Below are 22,311 nucleotides of genomic sequence, written 5' to 3' on the forward strand. Positions count from 1 at the left end.
AATTGTCATTTTCGCATATGTTCTAACCACCTGTGTCTTTGCTCTTTATTTTCATTATTGAAAGTTTTTGGATTTTGATTACTTCAGACAATTTAGCAATGACCTTTGCTTCAGCTGCCTGTAAAAGTATTGTTGCAATTGATGGTGCAAAGTTTCGTTTTTTAGGCCTTCCAACAGACATTAAATTATATAAATAACTGATGCGCTGGAAACTCAACCATCTTATTTATGCTATGCATAACCTCATAATAAAAAGCTTATATGATGTCATAAGGAATGCTTATATGATGTACTATCATATTACATGACGTCATTTGGTAAAACCAAAATTCGAAAACGGCTCCATATTTTACGGGAAAATTGGTATCTTGGGATATTCTCGCATAAAAAAAACGATGTAGATAAGTCAGAAGTCTGATGAAATTCGCTAACAGCCTTAAATTTGGTTTGTACAAATGACGTCATGTAGTATGTTAGTACATTATATAAGCATTTCTTATGACATTATATATGACATCATATAAGCTATTTCTTATATGGTGGTATGCATAAGTAAGATTGTTCAGTTTTTAAAGCATCAGTTATTTATATAATATAAGGTCTGTTGGATGGCCCAAAAAACGAAAGCTTGCAGTTGCAGTCATAGGCAGCGCAATCACACTGCCTAAGTAAAGAACGATGTTGGCACAATGTATTGTTTTTTTATTCCATTCCAGGACACTTCGTATCGAAGGAGTTGTTGAAGAAACTTCGAAAAGGGCTCCTTCGATTGGATATTGGATTGGCTAGTGCCTTTTTTAATAGTCGAAAGTGACTGGAGGGCAACTAGCCCCCCTCCCACGCACATCATTAACCCAAACACATCCAATCGAAATTTTGAGATAGCCATTTTGTTCAGCAGTAGTTGATTTCCAGATAGAAAATTTGTTTCTGAGGAGGACACTCCCCCACAACCCTCGGGACAAGGGTTTTAAGTTATGCCCTGGGGGCATATAAGAAAGATGTTGGCACTATGTATTATTTATTATGTTTTTTTCCTTTAGAGCAGGGAACTTCGTATCGAAGAAGTTGTCGTAAAAACTTAAAAAAGGGATCATTCAATTAGAAATTGGAGTGGCTTGTGCCCTTTTTAATAGTCGAAAGTGATTGGAAGGGAACTAACACCCCCTTCGAAGCCCACCATTTCCCCAAACACATCCAATCAAAATTTTGAGATAGCCATTTTGTTCAGCGTAGTTGATTTCCAGATCGAAATTATGTTTTTGAGGAGGACAATCCCCCCACAGCCTTCAGGACAAGGGTTGTAAGTTATGCCCTGGGGGCATATAAGGTTTTAAGAGAAGGCGTTGTCGTAGAAACTTCAAAAGGGTTCATTTGGCTGGAAATTGAAAGGGCTAGCGCCTTTTTTAAAAGTCGAAGGTGATGGGAGAGCGACTAATGCCCCTCTCAGGCACACCATTTTCCCAAACACATGCAATCAAAATTTTGAGATAGCCATTTTTTTTTTAAACGTAGTTGAAAGTTCTGGAAATTATGTCTTAGAGGATGACAAGCACCCTCACAGCCATTAGGGTAAGGGTTGTATTTTATGCCCTGGGGGCATATAAGGTTTTTATAGAACGCGTTGTCGTAAAAACTTCAAAAAGGGCTCATTCGATTGGAAATCGAAATAGTCGAAAGTTATTAGAAGGCTTGAAATTTTTATAGTAAAGATTGATATGGGTATAATGCATGATTTTTTGTTTTTGTTTTTTAGACCAGGGCACTTAGTATCGAAGGAGTTGTCGTTGGAACTTCGAAAAGGGCTCATTCGATTGAAAACAGAAATGGCTGATACCCTTTTTAATAATCAGAAGTGATTGGAGGGCAACTAATCCCCCTCCCACGCCATACCTCCCATTTGCCTTTATGTTTAAAAACTAAATGTTGCCATAAGATTATATCAAAATGCACTATGTTAATTCTAATTCCCAATAAGGCATCTCAGCAGTATCCCAAGAACGACAGAGGGTATTATGTTCAAACTTTCGGGGCTACTTCTGCTCTTAAAATTCAACCAAGTCAAAATAGCGTAAGTGTATCCAAGCTATCAAAGAAAGTAAGCAGATTTTTTTGCGAATGGTATCAAGTTTTCCATTTCAGGTCAACTAGAGGAGGTATGAAACGAAATTAAACACTACTATTTGTGTCCAGATTTTTAAAAGGGTGTATGTTGTTAAAAATTACTGAAAATTTTTCTCCAGCATACAAATAGCCGGCCAAATTATAATGTCTTAAAAAACGAAAAGGTTTAAACTATTATTTTGTTTTTCTCTGAAAAGACTATGCCAATATAAAACTAACTGAAATTAATTTAAAAATCTTTTTCCACAAAATAAGTTTTTCAATGAAAAGTAAAGAACTCCATTAAAAAAAAAATGAGCAAAAATAAAATCAAATAATCTACCAAGCGTGAAACTACCGCAAATCAGCATCGATAAATAAATGAAACCCAAAACGAACAGAAATTACAATAAATAACCGAGTCAAACTCAAAACGAGCAGAAATTAACATAATTTGGGCTCAAAACCCCTATGCCTTCCCGAGGCCAGAACATAATTTGCACTTTACAAAAAAAAAAACAAATGAATGTGCATTACCCGTCTAATATACATATACTTATATTTAGTAATCAAAATGTTAGTATTATTTGATTTATTAAAGTTATAAAAGTAAAAACATTTATATTTTTTCAGTAAAGTGCAAATTATGTTCTGGCCTTGGGGAGGCATAGGGGTTTTGAGCCCAACTTATGTTAATTTCTGCTCGTTTTGAGTTTGACTTGGTTATTTATTGTAATTTGTTTTCATTTGGGTTTCATTTATTTATCGATGCTGATTTGCGGTAGTTTCACGCTTGGTAGATTATTTGATTCTATTTTTGCTCATTTTTTATTTAATGGAGTTCTTTACTTTTCTTTGAAAAACTTATTTTATAGAAAAAGTTTTTTTTTCAAATTACAATAAATGATGATTTTTCGGAACCAACACCTGAACTATCAAACTTGACAAGATGTGAAAATCGATAACCTGGACCATCAATAGTGACAATACCAATACGGGCAGCTAAAGCAAAGGCCATTGCTAAATTGTCTAAATCCAAAAACGTGTCAAAAATGAGCAAAGACACAAGCAGTTAGAATATATGCGAAAACAACAATTAGAGCTTTTTACAAATGATAATGAACAGCAAATACACACACGGTTAGAAGAACAGCACCGGGGTGTCAAAAATGAAAATGAAGAACAAAGACACACAGAAGACATGTGCCACCGAGCATGTGAGCAAGTCAAAAATGAAAATGAAGAGCTGACACGCGCGGTTAGAAGACGTGCGACACCAAACATGTGAGGGAATCAATGAAAATCCACCTGGACAGCGAGAATCAAAACGTGTCAAAATTGAAAATGATAGCGATGATGGTTGGGTTTGGGATTTTTACATGGATAAGGTCATCAATGCTCACCATACCTTTGTTAAAAAACAAAGGTTCGGCAAAACGTATTTCATAATGAAGAAAGACAAGCCGAGGTATAATGAACCAAACAAATTGAAAATGATAGCGATGATAAATGGGTTTTAGATTTTGACATGGATAAGGTCATCAATGCCTACCATACCTTAGAAAATCAAAACTCCTGAACTAGATGAATCGTTGGAAGAAAAAGAAGTTTTTGCCCAACCACCTGAACAATTAAAAGAAACAAAGGTTCAGCGGTATGTCTTTCATAATGACAAAAGACAGGCCAAGGCAAAAGAAGAATTTTTTTGTCCCATCACCCGAACAACTAAAACAAAGGTTTGGCGATATGACTTTCATAATGACAAAAGACAAGCCGAGGCAAACGTTAAAGGTCCAATAAAAAAAATGAAATTTTACAAAGGCATGACTTCTAATTTAAGGTCTATTTGGACGTCATTACATCAAGAAAAGCTCAAATTGTTTGCGCTTAGAAGACAACCAACAGTGAGAATCCATATATAGAAGCCTACTACGTGCCGAGTGCTCCCAGTACTATATATATATATGTATATTTGGGTTCAAATAATGTTTATTTATATGTTTATCTGCTTATTATCGTATTAGCACGTATTAATGTATTACTTTTATTAGCAGCTAAGCGTGTCAGACAACATACCTGAAAAATAAAACAAAGAAGCATTATCGCAAACTCTTTATGAGGATTAGACAAAAGTTGTCAAATGTTTAGCAAAAAATTTGAAAAGGGCTGCTCTCCTTCTCTCACAAGCAAAGATTTCCCTGAAACTTCCAACTTAATCTCTGGGCCATCAGAAAAAAACAGGCACACTTAACGAGACTAATAGTTCGGAAATACTCCATCAGTAGGGAAAGGAAACCCAACCGCTTTTAATTGAATGCTTCATTTATTTGCATAGTTTGATAAGTTTTTTCCTCAGCAAGTGCAACATTTATCCAACAAAAATATATATTCGCACGAAACAAGAAATCCTCAGTTGGGTCTTGAATCCACGGTCTATAATTAAAAGATTTACGGATCAGAGATTTACCAACTGAACTAGCAGGGCTTAGTAAGTTGGTTTTACACCCTGGGGTATTTATGTTTGAAACAAACAGGTTCTCCTTATAGTTTGCAGATTTAGCCAATTATTATATAGGTTGTATTACAGTGTGCCCTTTTTCAACTTAATTTTACCTAATTAAGCGCGCCATGATGTGTCTAATATGTCTGCCTGATGGTTGGATAGTTCAAAGGAATCCACGTTCGCAGATAACTTAAAAAGAACGAACAGCTTGTCATTAAAATTCTTTCTTTTTTTTACAATTTGTGTTTGCATACTTTTTGTAGTAGAGCTGACACTCAATTATTATGCCCTAGTGCAGGTTCTGTAGTTGCTGTAGCCAACTTTTTCACATATTTATTCTGTAGTAGCTAAGTATAAGAAACTAGAGAACAGAAGATAGATAGAGGGTAAAAATATTTCTCCTCTTCTTAAAATTAGTCACAGTGGAGATAAAAGAAATATGAAATACTCCGAATATCTCTAGGGCAAAAATGTTCGCAACCACTTGGTGATCTATGCACTGACCCACAAAAATTTTACTGCTTATACTTAAGTGTACTATGCATAAGTATTTTTGAAATAAACCAAAGAATATAAAACGACAAGAAAATGAAAAAATATTTACAGTATAACTTGAACCCACAAATGATGGCATTAAAAAGAATTAAAACAGTTTAGAAGAGCAGTCCATAACAGAATGATATTTGAATAACCCTAGAAATATGAATATGAATACATTTTCAACTATCTTACCTTAGTATAGACCCTATAAATGTTCTAATTCTGGGAGGCATTAAGATAAAAATATCCATCTTACTATAATCTGTCCTGTCAATAATATAAAGCAAGCCATTAGAGTGGGCGATTTTTAATAGTTCGTCATAGGCAGCGCAATAGCACAGCCTAAGTAAAGAACGATGTTGGCACAATTTATTATTTACTTTTCCATACCAGGGCACTTCGTATCTAAGTAGTTGTCGTAGAAACTTCGAAAAGTGCTCATTCGATTGGAAATTGGAATGGTTAGTGCCCTTTTTAATAGTCGAAAGTTATTGGAAGGCAACTAACACCCCTTCCACGCCCACCATTTCCGGAAACACATCCGATCAAAATTTTGAGATAGCCATTTTGTTCAGCGTAGTTGATTTCCCGATAGAAATTATGGTTTTTGAGGAGGACACTCCCCCAGAGCCCTCAGAACAAGGGTTGTAAGTTATGCCCTGGGGAAATATAAGGTTTTTATAGATAGTGTTGTCGTAAAAACTACAAAAGAGGCTCATTCGATTGGAAATTGTGAGGGCTAGTGTCCTTTTTAATAGTCGAAAGTTATTGGAGGGCAACTAACCCCCCTCTCACGCCCACCTTTTCCCCAAACACATCCAATCAAAATTTTGAGATAACCACTTTGTTCAACGTAGTTGAAAGTTCTGGAAATTAGGTCTTTGAAGATGACAATCCCCCCCCCCCCACAGCCCTCAGGGCAAGAGTTGTAAGTTATGCCCTGGGCATATAAGGTTTTGTGTTGTCGTAGAAACTTCAACAAAAGCTCATTCGATTGGAAATTGAAAGGACTAATGCCCTTTTCAATAGTCAAAAGTGTTTAGAGAGCAACTAGCACCCCTCTCACGCCCATCATTCCCCCAAATTCAAGCAATCAAAATTTTGAAATATCAATTTTGTTCAACGTAGTTGAAAGTTTTGGAAATTAGGTCTTTGAGGATGATAACCCCCTCAGAGCAATCAGGGCAAAGGTTGTAAGTTATGCCCTGGGGGCATATAAGGTTTTTTATAGAAAGTGTTTTCGTAAAAACTTCAAAAAGGGCTCATTCGATTGGAAATTGAAAGGGATAGTGGCCATTTTAATAGTTGAAAGTTATTGGAGGGCAACTAACCGCCCTCACACCCACCATTTCCCAAAACACATCCAATCAAAATTTTGAGATAGCAATTTTGCTCAGCGCACTAGAAGGATCCGAAAACTACATCTTTGAGGAGGACACCCTCCCATAGCCCTAGTGTCATGGGTTGTAAGTTATGCCTTGGAGGTATTTAATGCTTTTATTGACAACGTTGTTGCAGAAACTTCAAAAGGGCTCACTCGATTGGAAATTGAAAGGACTAGTGCCCTTTCAAGTGGGTATAATGTATTATTTTTTTTATTTCTTTTTAGACCAGGGCACTTCGTATCGAAGGAGTTGTCGTAGAAACTTCGAAAAGGGCTCATTCGATTGGAAATAGAAAGGACAGTGTCCTTTTGCATTGTGTTAATGCGTAAAATTGTGTAAAAATGCAAAAGTGTTAATGCTAATTGTATCTAAGCGCAAGTGTATCCAAGCAATCAAAGAAAGTAAACAGATTTTTTTTAGAACGGTATCACCTTTTCTATTTCAGGTCAACTAGAGGAGGCATGAAACTAAATTAAACACTACTATTTGTGTTCAGATTTTTAAAAGGGTGTATCATAGGCAGCGCGCCAGCGCTGCCTATGGGCACATTGTGTTTTTTTTTTGGTTCTCCATACCCGGGCACTTCGTATCGAAGGAGTTGTCGTAGAAACTTTGAAAATGGCCCATTCGATTGGAAATTGGAGTGACTAGTGGCCTTTTTAATAGTCGAAAGTGATTGTAGGGGAACTAGCCCCCCCCCCCACGCCCATCATTCCCCCACACACATCCAATCAAAATTTTGACATAGCCATTTTTTTCAGCGTAGTTGATTTCCAGATAGAAAATATGTTTTTGAGGAGGACACTCCCCCACAACCCTCAGGGCAAGGATTTTAAGTTATGCCCTGGGGGCATATAAGGGTTTTAAAGAAGGCGTTGTCGTAGAAACTTCTAAAGAGGCTAATACCATTGGAAATTCTAAGGGCTAGTACCATTTTCAATGGTCGAAAGTGATTGGAGTGACACTAGCCCCCCCCCACGCCCATCATTCCCCCAAACACATTCAATCAAAATTTTGAGGTAGCTATTTTGTTCAGCGTATTTGATTTCCAGATAGAAAATATTTTTTTGAGGAGGACACTCCCCCACAGCCCTCAGGGCAAGGGTTTTAAGTTATGCCCTGGGGGTATATAAGGTTTTTATAGAAGGCGTTGTCGTAGAAACTACAAAAAAAGCTCATTGGGATTGAAGGGCAACTAGCCCCCCCCCCACATCCATCATTCCCCCAAACACATACAGTAAAAATTTCTGAGATAGCTATTATGTTCAACATAGTAGATTTCAAGGAAAAAAATATGCTTTACAGGAGCCCACTTTCACGCAACCCTAAAGGCAAGAATTATAGGTCCTTCACTGGGGGAATGGAATGTTTTTACTGAAATTTGTAGGAGGAATTTGAAAAAGGGCTCATTCAATTTGAGATTCAAAGGGCTAGTACCCTTTTTAATAGTCGAAAGTGATTTGAGGGTAACTAACCACCCCTAACCTAACCTAACATAAACCAGAGACGACACACACACACAGACGACACACACACAGAGACGACATACACACACAGAGACGACACAGACACAGAGACGACACACACATAGAGACGACACACATAGAGATAATACACATAGATACACATAGAGATAAGGTTTTTACTGAAATCTTTGTCATAGAAACTTGAAAAAGGGCTTATTCGATTTGAAAATCGAAGGGCTAGTACCCTTTTCAATAGTCGAAAGTGATTTTAGGGCAACTACCCCCCCCCCTCTCACGCCCAGCTTTTCCCCAAACACATCCAATAAAAATATTTAGATAACCATTTTATTCAACGTAGTTGAAAGTTTAGGAAATTAGGTCTTTAAGGATGAACCCCCCCCCCCACAGCCCTCAGCGCGAGGGTCGTAAGTTATGCCCTGGGAGCATATAAAGTTTTTATTGAAAGCGTTGTCGTAGAAACTTCAAAAGCACTCATTCAATTGGAAATTGAAAGGGCTAGTGCAAAATTTTGAGATATCCATGTTGTTCAACGTAGTTGAAAGTTCTGGAAATTAAGTCTTTTAGGATGATAACCCCCTCAGAGCCCTCAGTACAAGGGGTAAGTTATTCCCTGGGGGCATTAAAGTTTATATCAAAAGTTGTAATAGAAATTTCAAAAAGGGCTCATTTGATTGGAAATTGAAATTGCCCTTTTTAATAGTAGAAAGTGAGTGGAGAGTAATTAAACCCCCTCTTACAACCACCATTTCCCCAAAAACATTCAATCAAAGTTTAGAGATAACCATTTTGTTCAACATAGTTGAAAGTTCTGGAAATTATGTATTTAAGAATGACAAATCCCCGAGAGCCCCAAGGGCAAAGGTTGTAGTTTCTTCCCTGGGGCATAGAAGATTTTATAGACAGAGTTCTCGTAGAACTTCGAAAGTGGCTCATTCAATTCGAAATTAAGAGGGCTAGTGCCCTTTTTAATAGTCGAAAGTGATAGGAGTATAACAAACCTCCCACTCAGCCCCATCATTCCTCCAAACACATCCAATCAAAATTTTCAGATAGTCATTTTGTTCAACGTAGTAGAAAGTTCCGGAAATTAGGTATTTGAGAATGACCTTAGGGTAAGGGTTGTAATTTATGCCCTGGGGGCATATAAGGTGTTTATAGAAAGTGTTGTCGTTTCCAAAAGCGCTCAGTCGATTGGAAATTGAAAGGCCTAGTGCCCTTTTTAATAGTCGAAAGTGATTGGAAGGCATGACATTTTTATAGTAAAGATCGATGTGGGTATAATGTATTATTTTTGTTGTTGTTGTTGTTTAGACCAGGGCACTTGGTATCGCAGGAGTTGTCGTGGGAACTTCGAAAAGGGTTCATTCGATTGAACATAGAATGGGCTGATGCCCTTTTAATAGTCGAAAGTGATTGGAGGGCAACTAGTCCCCCTTCCACTCCCACCATCCCAGATTAAATCGAAGATTAATTAAGATTAAAGATTAAATCAAAGATTAAGATTAAATCAAAGTGCACTGTGATAGTGCTAATTCCCAATAAGGTATCTCAGCAGTATCCCAAGAACGACTGAGGGTATTATGTTCAAACTTTCGGGGCTACTTCTGCTCTTAAAATTTAACCAAGTCAAAATAGCGTAAGTGTATCCGAGCTATCAAAGAAAGTAAACAGATTTTTTTGCAAATGGTATCAAGTTTTCCATTTCAGGTCAACTAAAGGAGGCATGAAACTAAATTAAACAATACTATTTGTGTCCAGATTTTTAAAAGGGTGTATCTTGTTAAAAATTGCTGAAAATTTTTCTCCAGCATACAAATTGCCGGCCAAACTGTAAAGTCTTAAAAAACGAAAAGATTTAAAGTATTATTTTCTTTTTCCTTGAAAGGAATATGTCAATATAAAACGATCAGAAATTAATCAAAAGAAGTGTTTCTACATAATAAGTTTTTCAAAGAGCAGTAAAGAACTCCATTAAACAAAAAAAGAGCAAAAATAAAATAAAATAATCTACCAAGCGTGAAACTACCACAAATCAACCTCGATAAATAAATGAAACCCAAAACGAACAGAAATTACAATAAATAACCGAGTCAAACTCAAAACGAGCAGAAATAAACATAAGTTGGGCGCAAAACACCTATGCCTTCCCAAGGCCAGAACAAAAAAATTTGCACTTTACTGAAAAAATACAAATGAATGTGCATTGTCAGTTTAATATACATATACTGATATTTAGTAATCAAAATGTTAATATTATTTGATTTATTAAAGTTATACAAGTAAAAACATTTATATTTTTTTCAGTAAAGTGCGTATACGTTCTGGCCTTGGGAAGCTATAGGGGTTTTGAGCCCTACTCATTTTAATTTCTGCTCGTTTCGAGTTTGACTCGGTTATTTATTGTAATTTCTGCTCGTTTTGGATTTTATTTATTCATCGATGCTGATTTGTGGTTGTTTCACGCTTGGTAGATTATTTGATTGTATTTTTGTTCATTTTTGGTTTAATGAGTTCTTTACTCTACTTTGAAAAACTTATTTTGTGGAGAAAATTTTTAAATTAATCTTCAGAAAGGAAAGCATCAGGGCATTACAGTAGTCATGAAAGCAAAACACAATTGATTTGGTTTCAGACTGAGGATTAAAGGAGAGGTAAAATCTAGCATGAAGAATTTTTACTTTTCCTTTTTCAAGTGACCGATACTTAATACTGTTATAGAGTCATGTAGGTTTACTTCGAAATCCCCCCTACCCCAAGGAAAACTGAAAAAAAGGTTTTGAGTTTTAAATTCAATTTCTTTGAGTTTTTGGGATTCAGATAGGTTATATGTATCTTTTTCCCAGTTGAGGTATTATGTGCTTTTAGTCAGCCCATGGATTACTGGTGTTGACCCACAGATCAAGATCCTCCTCCTCCATCTTAAAGCATGTAGCGCAATTAGAAAGATGTGCCAGTACTAACCAATGATTTAATATAACCAAGCTAGCCTTTACTAAACAACTACAAGGTCTGAAGGGTCAGATAACTGTTAAAATTTTATGAGAGCTGCTAATTGATATTTATCACAGGATTGCATTCCCCTAAAAAGAAGAAAAAAAGAAAAAAAAAGAAAAAAAAAGAGAAAAGAATACCTCTTGGCACACACAGCGTATACACACTGATTTCTTTCCAGTCACCATGAGGAGGATAAATTAAGCCATTACTGCTCTGCAAAATTCGATAGGGTCTGCCAGGATCAGGTTTGTACATTAATCCAGTCCCCTCTGGAAACTGAGCCTTCAAGGTCTCTAAGGAAACACAGCCATTCAATACTTCTATTTCAAAAAATCGTTCATCAAATTCTGTGTTAACGGTTATAAAGTATGGATCCTGAAAGAAAAAAAAAGCTATACTATTACCACGAGCAGGTACAATAGAACAACAAACCTATTGGCTCATTTATGCTCAAAACAATACCGTCGAATCAGTAGAGCGGCGTTCTATCACATGTATTAGTAGTATTGTTATTATTTTTACCATTCGATTACAATCTGAAAGTTCTAGCGCCCTTCCGAAGCTCCAAAACCAATGAAAGGGCAGCTAATCACTCCCAACCTTCTTTGTGCCAACAAGCACCCGAGAGCCACAGGGCATTGGATCAAAACTTAAAAATAAGCTGACGATTTTGCTTCAAACTATCGAAGGGTCCAAAAGATGCCTCCAAGCTCAACAAAATTTGTGCAATCCCCAGGAGTAAGAAGCCTAAATTATGCAAATAGACCATTTGAAACTGAATCAAATGGTCCCTTCTATGTTAAAACGCAAACCTAGCCCTGGAAAATTGGGTTGAACAGCTTGAAACCCGTCTTGATGATATAGAGCAGGAAAAACGACTGAATCAGCTCGTATTTCAAGGTGTTGACCACAGTGGGGGTCTTCCCATCTCTAAGTGTGTATTGAATGTGATTACAGATAAAATGCAAATTTCTGATTTTTCTTCTACCGCAATAGTTTCTGTATTCAAATTTCGAGCAATTTATACTGATTCGGACACCATTGTTAATGCACAAAAGCGTCCTTTGCCTTTGCTGGTAGCTTTCAAATTTGCTGAAATTGCAAGAAAAGTGTTTGCATGTAAGTCAAAGCTTGCTCGGTCGGGAATTTTCGTCACCGAGTACCTAACATCAAAAAAGAAACAAATTCTTGACTTGGCTAAGAGTAAGCTTGGAAACAGAAATGTTTGGTCCAATAACGGGACAATTTTTGGAAAAAACTCAGTGGGAGAGATCCGTAAAATTCGAGCTATGGCTGAAGTGGTTCGTCTGCCAAATCTGACCTTATAATTTTGTGTTGTGTAAATTTTGTTGTTGAATTACTTGTATGCTTGTTTTCCCTTTTTTTTTTTATAGGCAAATTTTCCGTTCCTTTAGTTTTTTTTTCGTTTTTTTTTTCTTTCTTTTTTTTTCTTTCTGCCTATCATTATTTTTTTTTTTTGTAAAGGTAATTACCCTCTTCAATGATTGCGAATATATATTATTACCCTTTGAATGAATTTGAAAAAAAACGGTTTATTCTTGGAAGCCAAGCTCGTGACACACTTGCGGGGGATGATGAATGCATAGATAATTTTTCGTTGAATTGTCGCCCTAGTAATTATGTGAATCTAAATAATCTTTATGAGTATTCAAATCCTGCGAGTGCAGAAAGAGCGATCGTTTTCTGGAATTGTCAAGGTCTAAGAACGGCATATTCTTCTTTATGTGAGATTTTAAGTTCGCTAGATAAGAAACCGTGCATTGTAGGCCTTTGTGAGACATTTGTTTCTAGCAAGTCACTGCCATGGGATTTTGCTTTCCCAGGATATATTTGCGAGCGAAGAGAACGGACAACCATGGAGCGGGGCGGTCTAGGCCTTTTGATTAATGAAGGTACCCAATATTGGGTTAGGGATGACCTTTCCCTGTGGCTTGAAGGTAGGATCGAAACACTTTTCATTGAAATAAAAAATAAAGAAGAAAAAAACTTGATTCTGGGATTATTTTACAAAAATCCGACATATGATATTAGTTTTTTTCTTGATGAATTTGAACTATTGTTAGATAAAATTAATAATGAAAATAAAATCAAATTTATGATTGGAAATTTTAATATAGATTTACTAAAAAGAGCGAATAGCTTAGATTTTGTTAATATGTTGGTGTCACATGATAGTTTTCTTCTTGTGACTATTCCAACTCGGATTTCGCATCTCTCGGCATCTTTAATTGATAATTTTTTCTTTAATGGTGGATTGCTTGAAAAATCACAAGCAGATGTGATCGTGTCCGACGGCTCGGATCACCTTCTTTTAATAAGTAAAATAAAGCTAAATCAGTCAAAGGAAAATAAACAAAATGAAAGAACTTCGTTTTACCGTGAAATGAATAATAAAACCTAAAGAGTTTTGCAAATATGATGGATGAAACAAATTTCTTGAGTATAATAAAGGAAAAGTGTCCAAATACTGCATATGACCTATTCAGTGAGATAGTGACGAATGTAATGAATGAAACATGTCCCTTGCGAAGAATAAACCCTAATAGAAATTTTCCTAAGAAACCATGGATAACAAAAGCTATTTTAGTTTCAATAAAGCAGAAAAACAAACTTTATGTGAATTATTTAAAGGACCATTCAAATGATAATTTTATAGAATTCAAAAGATTTCCGAATATTTTAAATTCAGTAAAACGGAATGCTCAGAAACTTTATTTCCAACATGAATTTCATGAAATTCAAGGGTATATGAAAAATACATGGAAAACAATAAATAAACTTTTGGGTAAATTTCAGAGTAAGGAGGAGGTGAGAGTCATGGAGACAACAGGAGGTCGTCTTACCGATTCTCAAGACATATCTGAATTTCTGTGTGGTTATTTTGCAAATGAAGGAAAAAGACTTTGCGAACAAGCGCGGGCTAAACTACACACATCTGCGAGTTTTGGATCTGTCATTAAAAGACAGCCTGTAAGTCAGAATTCCTTTGAGTTTGCAAGGTATTCGGAACGGGAAGTGGCACGATTCTTGGGTACGATGAAGTCAAGCTCTAGTGGGATGGACGAGTTTTCCCTGAAACTCATAAAGGCCGCAAAAACGAGTGTCTTACCTGTGTTGACGCACCTCATCAACCTTTCTTTAGATCTTGGGGTCTTCCCGGAAGCACTAAAGATTGCAAGAGTGATTCCTCTTCATAAAGGAGGGAAAAAAGATGACCCATCGAATCGAAGACCTATATCTATTCTCCCATTTTTCTCTAAGTTGTATGAGAAAGTGACACATGCCCAGTTAAGTTATTATATTGAAAAGAATAAAATTCTAATGGAAAATCAATTTGGGTTCAGAAAAAGCCTATCTATGTATACAGCAGTTCTGAAATTGGTTGATTGGATTAGTGATGCATTTGAAGCTGGTCTCATACCCGCAGCTGTGTTTTTGGATATGAAAAAAGCGTTCGATACGGTGGACCACTCAGAGCTTATTCAAGCTCTTGACTCGATTTGGGTGAAGGGTTCAAGTCTGGAGTGGTTTTCATCGTATCTACACAATCGGTATCAGATAGTTCAGAATGGGTCATCTTTATCTTCAAAAAATAAAGTAGAGTGTGGGGTCCCACAAGGGTCAATCTTGGGACCTCTACTTTTCATTATTTTAACTGATCGAGTGAAACATTGCCTGTCAGAGGCTGGTGTCATCCTGTTTGCAGATGACACTTTGCTCTTTCTGACAGCACCTTCACTTGATGTTCTATGTAATAAAATTCATAATGCAGTTTCTGAATTTCTAACTTTTTTTCAGCAAAATATGTTAACCCTAAACTTTTCTAAACCCTTTTTCATGATATTTTCTAGACTTTCTTCTAGTGCTGGAAATGACCATATCACGGTTCAAGAAAATGTGATAAAGAGAGTAGCAACAACGAAGTATTTGGGGTTTTTAATTGATGAAAACCTGTCGTGGAAAAAGCATTCAAGTGCAATAGCTGAAAAATTAAGCAGAGGCCTTGGGATGATGCGAAGAATTAAAAATCTAGTCCCAAAAAAGATCCTTAAAATGATTTATTTTTTTTTATTTTACCCATATATTAGCTACGGATGCTCTATATGGGCAAGTAATTTTGTTACATGTTTCAAAAGAGTACAAAAACTTCAGAATAGAGCTGTAAAATTATTATCTGAATTTGATGATTCTGATGAGGTTCCTGCTTATGAGCATTTTAAAAAGAATAAGTTAATGGATGTATCCCAAATTCGAGATTACCATGTCGCGATTTTCTCGTATAAATATTTGAATCAGCTGCTCACCCCTGCTTTTGAAAATATTTTTACTTTTAATAGAGACCTTCATGATCATAATACAAGAAAAGCTGATGACTTAACTCATGAGTTTAGGAGCACCACTCGGGCATCTTTTGTGATTCACCATTATGGTCCCCATGTTTGGAATATATTGCCCGAGTGTGTGGAAAATACGCCTAGTCTTCAGGCTTTCAAGTCACGGGCAAAGAAGTTTCTTTTATCTCGTGAGTGAATTTGGTGTTATGCCCACTCCAGGTTGTCATTCTATTTAAGGTATTTCCCCGATTTAGTTTGCTTTTTTCTTTTTTTTTTCTTCTATCTACTTCTTGTCTCTTACTCTTTATCTCTCTTTTCCTTTATTCCTTCATCCGATAATTTTCTTTTGTGTTGAGTAGCAAGGTATGAATGTTATTTTAATTAGCTGAGAGTGATAAACTCGCTTGCCCTTTCAAGCTTATTGTCTTTCTGGGCAGGCGAAAGGCGAATAGTGTTTGTTTTCTTTTTTAATAAATGTATATCTCATATCTCAAATCTTTACCAAAGTTGAAATTACTAATAGCTTGTTGAAATCAAGGTTGTGCAAAGCTCTTTGTCACTACAGTTTTAGAATCTCTGAGCCACAAACCCTTCCATCCTCCCGCTAGACATGCTGCACATTTTCTGACTCATGATTCTTCAGCGATCATCTATGAGTGGTCTTAAATGATCAGCAGATCGCGCAGGGGATTGGGGGGGGCGACAAACATGTGTCTTGGATCCACCTAAAAGTTTCGGCGTTTTATTTCTTAAATGTTAGTTTGTCCAAGATAGGAACATAGATTTTTTTTCCCTTAAAACATGGAATTTACATCTGTAAACTGTTGAGTCAAAAGGAACTTCACAGAAAAGAAAATTAGAAAAAACTCTGCCGACTGAAAATATGCCAAAAGTACATTTGTTTATTGTTCCAGGCCAAAAAATTAAAACCATAAAGACGCATAAAAACGAGGCTTAAATTTTGTCTCCCCAAACAGCTTAAAAATGTACAATTCGCAAGTTTCTAGGCTGGGTAGAACCCCATAAGGGAAACAAATTTAAGACTAACTTATATCGGCTCTATCGACTGTGTTGTTCACCCCCTTTTTCGATTTTGTCTTTATAAATCAGGCGACTAGTAAAAACGCTCCTTGCTAGTCTTCATTCATCTCCTACAGAGTTAAGCAAAGAATCGCCCCCAACTCCCTTGACCTTCAACAACCGAGAACCAGCCCTGTCGCTTTATAATAGTTTCTCTTCAGCAGAGATAATTTGTCGTTTCTTTACCCATATCCCCTTAAATCAAAGCATGGTGAGTGCATGTTCCGTGTATTCAAATGATTCCATGGTATGCAAGTCCAAGGCTTAGGACTTAAAGACTTATTCGGGGATAATCTCGGAAATAGTGATCAAAATAATAATCTGAAAAAATAAATGCTGAAAAAGTAAAACAAAAATTGAAATAAAAATGAATACCTAAAGTAGGGAAAATAAATATTTTATGCATGCTCTTCAATCATGGTTCTGCAGCACAAAGATCAAGAATTCATTGGTCTCTGCTATTTTTGTAACATAAATTTGAGTGCATACACAAGGACCCTGAAACCTGGGCTTCCCTCCCTCAGTCAGGACTTCACAAGCACAGATACTTTGCAGCTCTTCGACTCCTGATTATTCAGGGGTGGATCTTAAGTGAGCAAACAAGGATCTTGAAGCAAGAGGCAACCAGTGAATAAATAACACTCAGTGGTTGGTTTCCAGTAAAGTTGCTACAAAAGAGCTTTTTTGGTCGTTAATTACACATATTGGTCTCAGACTGTAATACTCTTAAGACAAAGCTCAGTCTGTATCCACAACGTCTTACGATTTTCAGTAAAGCTTGACGGATTTCTAAGCAAGTCCAAATTTTTTAGATCCTCCGACACCGAGTGGCGTATGACACCACAGCTCATTGAGGGTTCATCGTATTACTCTTGCCTCATGTTCAAGGGAACGACCACTGGTGATTTATTGTCCACCTCTCTTCTGGAGGCTTGGAGGAGTCCAGTACCAAACGTCATAGGGAAGCCGTCCAAGCCTCATTCCAGTCATGTGCCCCAGTAATATCACACCCCTCTAACGTGAAATTCATCGGTTATTTGAGGTTGCTTGGTGAGAAACCTGATCCTGGTGTTGGGTACTGTATCAGCCCAAATACGGAAAATACATATATTTCACATAAGAAATTTGAAATTCACGGAATTCGGCATCTAAAGTATTTAGAAGCAACTAGTTACTAGTTTCAGTCTCCAATCGTACTACAAATTTCATAACACAAAGCACAGTGTTTCTCAGGTGGGTTCGAATTTCCACCAGAGGTCATATGAAAGACTTCTGAGCTAATTGATTACAGATTTAATGCTAACAAACACAGTATGTTAATTAAATAACAACACAGTTTTAGGAAAAAAAAAATAAAGAGCGGATTCAGAACTTCAAACTAGTAAAAAAACAAGGTTTCTCAAACGAAAGTAAAGAGCCCTAAAAAGAAAAGACAAAATTCCATATTTCAGGGATACTGCCCCCTCTTCAACTCCACTCTTTACATGGGCACCCATATGGGGGCGGGGGGGGGTGTACTCTGCCCCCCTGGCTGAATGATGCTGCCTTATTTTTATATTTTTGTTCTGAGATTTCTATTATATAGCATTAAAAGTAGCAATTAGACGAAGTTTGCCCCCCCCCCCCTGGAATTCAGCTTATGGGCGCCCATGACTCTTTACGCTAAAGTTTTGTAGCGCTTAAGAACTACATCATATTCGAATTGAACAGTCCTTCAGCTTAAGCAATTTCTGTAAAAGAATTGGGAAAAAAGGCCAAGCTTTAGCCTAAACAGCAGGGGATTCAGAAGAGGATAGCCATTCTAACATTCGAAATAATTTTCGTTCCTGTTTTTTATTAGTTTTATTTTCAATTTTTATGTTATGCCTAGGGCTACCCTAATTGCGACGAGAGCTAACCTCAAATCTGATATTCTAAATCAAAATGCAACATTTGCAAATCACTACTTATGTAAAATATACAACCAAAAAGTACAAGCAATGGAGAGTCAGCACTATGAAAACATACAGATTACCACAAAGAATCGTTCTTTTGCTGATTCTAAAATCGCATTACAGAAAAAGTATAGTAAATATGATAATAATACATAACAATTAAAACATTTTTATACAATGATAACAAATCAACTGAAAAACATAAACGAGAATTACAAAAAAAGGAACCCAAATCCAGATATTGCTAAAGCTTACCAAACCTTAAATTATTGGTATATATTATTCGTGTTGTTTTTCTCTTTTATGACGTTGATAAACCTAAAATTGATGAGACTTCAAGGAATGGATATCATTATATACAAAACAGTCCATCTACTTTCATTACTTCTGCGGTTTTTAAGCAGTCCTGTTTATTATGTTGTTGTTTGGGGTTTGACGCATTCGACCAATAGGCCATATGAGTTCGTATCACTTGATTTTTCTGTACCTTATGTAATCACTAGCTTGCTTGGCTCCTTGTCATATTTTCTGCAGTTAAATATGAGGTGACAAATACCTTCATACACTTCACATGTGTCAGAATTGAGGGGTTGGGACCATTTTCCATTGTAAAAGGGTTCATTTGGTTTTTGCATGGCCATATCTAAGACGAAATAGACATGTTGAAAGGATACAGGATGGGAGGCATATTTCTTTTGAGGGCTGCTTAGAATCATAGAGATCTTAAGAGCTGAATATGAGAAGAATGAAGCCAAAGCCCCTTCTTCTCTAAAATTGTGGAACTGATTGAAGACAAGAATTCGGGATCAGTAATCGGGACATAGACGATGAGATCCAGTTGGGAGGCTTGTTTTCCAACCAAGTCTGCTTGCTCATTTCCTGTTATACACAGTGTGCGGGAACTCATATAAACAAAAGTGACATACACATTCTTGATAATTGTGTAACCAAGTTTTCGATCTGGATGGTAACATTTCTTGCTTGGAGTTGCTGCTGTGAAAGGTAATCCATAGCTGACAGTGAATCAGTGCAAACAATAAACTCTTGATGTCTAATGTCTGTTTGACTTGATATGGCTTGAAGAGCAAACTTAATTGCCATAAGCTCAACTCAATTTAAAACAAAACAATATTTTTGACAGTTTCTTTTTTAACTAACACATACAAAAATACAACCCAATTCTCAAAAATTCTTTTTACATCAATATATCTGTGACAATTTAATGTGGTTTAAATAGTATTTTTTTGCACTCATTTCCATTCCTAATTTTTTTTTTTTTTTTTTTTTTTTTTTTTTTTTACAAATGTAAAGAAGACCAACTGACCGAATTTTCTTCATGTTTCAGACCTCATGTCCTTTGGGGGAGGTCAGGTGGAGAGCAACACCAAACTTTGTACTGTCCCTCGAATATTTCGCATGTACTGACTAAGGGGAAACTTACATTTAAAGCCATTCTTGCCTAAGACTATTACTACTACAACAAACAACTCACTGCCGCAAGCTGTCTGAGACCAATACACCTACGCACACTCCTCCTCCATCCAAATATATTCAAAGCTTCCTCCTAACATTATTAATGACATGTATTCAGGAATTTGCGTCCACCCAGTTTGAATAATTAAGAGAACACTTTTTTTTCTCATAGCTACTCGAACAAATTGTTCTAAGTTGGTTTGTGAGAGCACGATACCTATGATAAAAATATATATAAATTTTTCTTATTAATATATATATATATATATATATATATATATATATATATATATATATATATATATATATATATATATATATATATATATATATATATATATATATATATATATATATATATATATATATATATATATATATATATATATATATATATATATATTTATAATATATATATATATATATATATAATATATATATATATATATATATATATATATATATATATATATATATATATATATATATATATATATATATATATATATATATATATATATATATATACATATAATATATATTATAAATATATACTCAATTTTGCAAATCGACGATTTTTCGAACCCCTTGGTGATATTTATGTCACATTTCAAATATATTCGAAAATTAAGAACCATAAGTATGGTAAAATAGCGTAAGTATGAAAATCACTTTTTTCCTTTCTTTTGTTTAACCTCTCAACAATATGTTTTGATCAAGGAACGCCGTCTCTTTAAGAGTTTGCATTATCTCATGGTCTCAGTATACCAACCACAAAAAAATAACTTACGTTACTGCAGCCAACATCTGTACTGCTGTCAAAAACTTGACTTGAAGAACCATCTTCTAAAGGATCAAATGATTCGACTTTGACAAGCTGAAAAGAGGTAAGTAATTAAAAATTTGTTTTACTATTTTTGGATTGATTTAATTTTCAGCCTTGCCAATCATTTTCAGCTTACCGTATGCAAATAGTTAAAACAGAGGAAAAACCACGTAATTTTTCTTTTTTTCCCCCTGATACTCACAAAATATTTCTCTTTTTGCTAATTTCAGGATACAGGACATTAAATAACCAAAATATTGACCCAAGAAAATATTTAGCAAATATTACCAGAATTACAAAGCACTTAAAGAAAATCTAACAATCCAAAAAAAATGCTAAATTGTAGGGCGCAAGAGATCCGTTTCTTAGGCTACTTTAGATTTAAGAAATCACTAAAAAAATGCTTAGGAAAAGAAAATAAAAGCATGCATATACTGAACATAGCATTGAAGGTCAGAAGCTTAGACAAGCCGTTTTAGTGACTTAAAATAGAACAAACTGGAGTTAATCTGCTGCTACTCAGGAAAACTTTCCCCAGCTTTTTTTTGGAACTCCCACACTACGAAATTCAAATATGACAAAAAATGGTTTTTATTTTATAATTTTTACAATTATGATAGTGTTTAATCATCCTAAAAAAGGCCAAAGTTTACAACTATTCAAAATCTACAAAGTTACAACAATTAAAACGAGGATAAAAAAAACAATAATTATCTTTGTTGAAAATTTCCATCAACAACACCAGCCCAGATTTCTTCCAGATATCAGTAATGAAGTCCCATATATTAAATTGCTGGTTTGAAGTAAGACTAACAAAAAAAAATATTGTTGTTCTGCTTTGGCCGAACTAGAAAAATTATTCACTTCTGATGGATTTACCCCCTGTTGCAAGCTTACTTAAGTTCAAACCCATCTATTTAAACAACATTTCAATGAATTCCTTTTTCAGTTTAAATTGTCAGTCTATATAGCAGTAAATTACATAATGCTAAATAGCAATGAATTATATTTTTCACAAAAAAAATATATATATATATATATATATATATATATATATATATATATATATATATATATATATATATATATATATATATATATATATATATATACGTCATATTTGAGCAGCTCTACTGCCTGATTGTACCGGGGGAATTTTTAGTGGTTGTCAGCCCTGTGCCGCTTATGATGGGGGGAAAGGGTTGAGTATAACGAGGGGTAGAAAGATGACCGCGCCACTCCCTATGGGAGAAAATAAAATATATTAAGAAATAAGTTAGAATTGCCTTGTGGGGTGATTAATTAGGCTGAGGAGCCATCAGTCCAGGAGCGTAAACATACTTCGTAGGGTTGTCGGATTCCTTGGGAACGCTGCCAATGGAGACATTTGAACTAGTTATCTACTTTGCGGTGAGATACAGGCATACAAACAAAACAACACAAATAGAAGAGTAGTGGGTTTATTGAGACTTACATTTTCATGTATACAACAACGTACATGTATAAGTAATACTTCAGTTCAAACATACGCACAGTCAGAATGATAATTTCAGAGTGGATCACAGAATGGTAGTAACATAATGACGCAAAAAATACTTTTCAGTACTATACAATATCAGTCCTGATTCTGT

At 35.5% G+C, this 22,311-nt stretch overlaps 1 protein-coding gene across 4 annotated transcripts in view; it reads right to left on the reverse strand.

Annotated features, from left to right (window-relative positions):
• The window catches only part of LOC148955734 (uncharacterized), a 122,904-nt gene that overhangs the window by 34,729 nt on the left and 65,864 nt on the right, over positions 1 to 22,311 (reverse strand). For all 4 annotated transcript variants that reach the window (XM_089103829.1, XM_089103812.1, XM_089103820.1 and 1 more), the window contains exons 4-5: positions 20,645 to 20,731; positions 11,150 to 11,387 (exon numbers count right to left, since the gene is read on the reverse strand). In XM_089103829.1, the coding sequence (XP_088959955.1) occupies positions 11,150 to 11,387; positions 20,645 to 20,731 (325 nt within the window). The remainder of the gene's footprint in view (positions 1 to 11,149; positions 11,388 to 20,644; positions 20,732 to 22,311) is intronic.

This window comes from Artemia sp. Qi Xiang Cuo, chromosome 2 (assembly GCF_049724085.1).
Source record: "Artemia sp. Qi Xiang Cuo chromosome 2, ASM4972408v1, whole genome shotgun sequence".
NCBI classification, from domain to species: Eukaryota; Metazoa; Arthropoda; class Branchiopoda; order Anostraca; family Artemiidae; genus Artemia; species Artemia sp. Qi Xiang Cuo.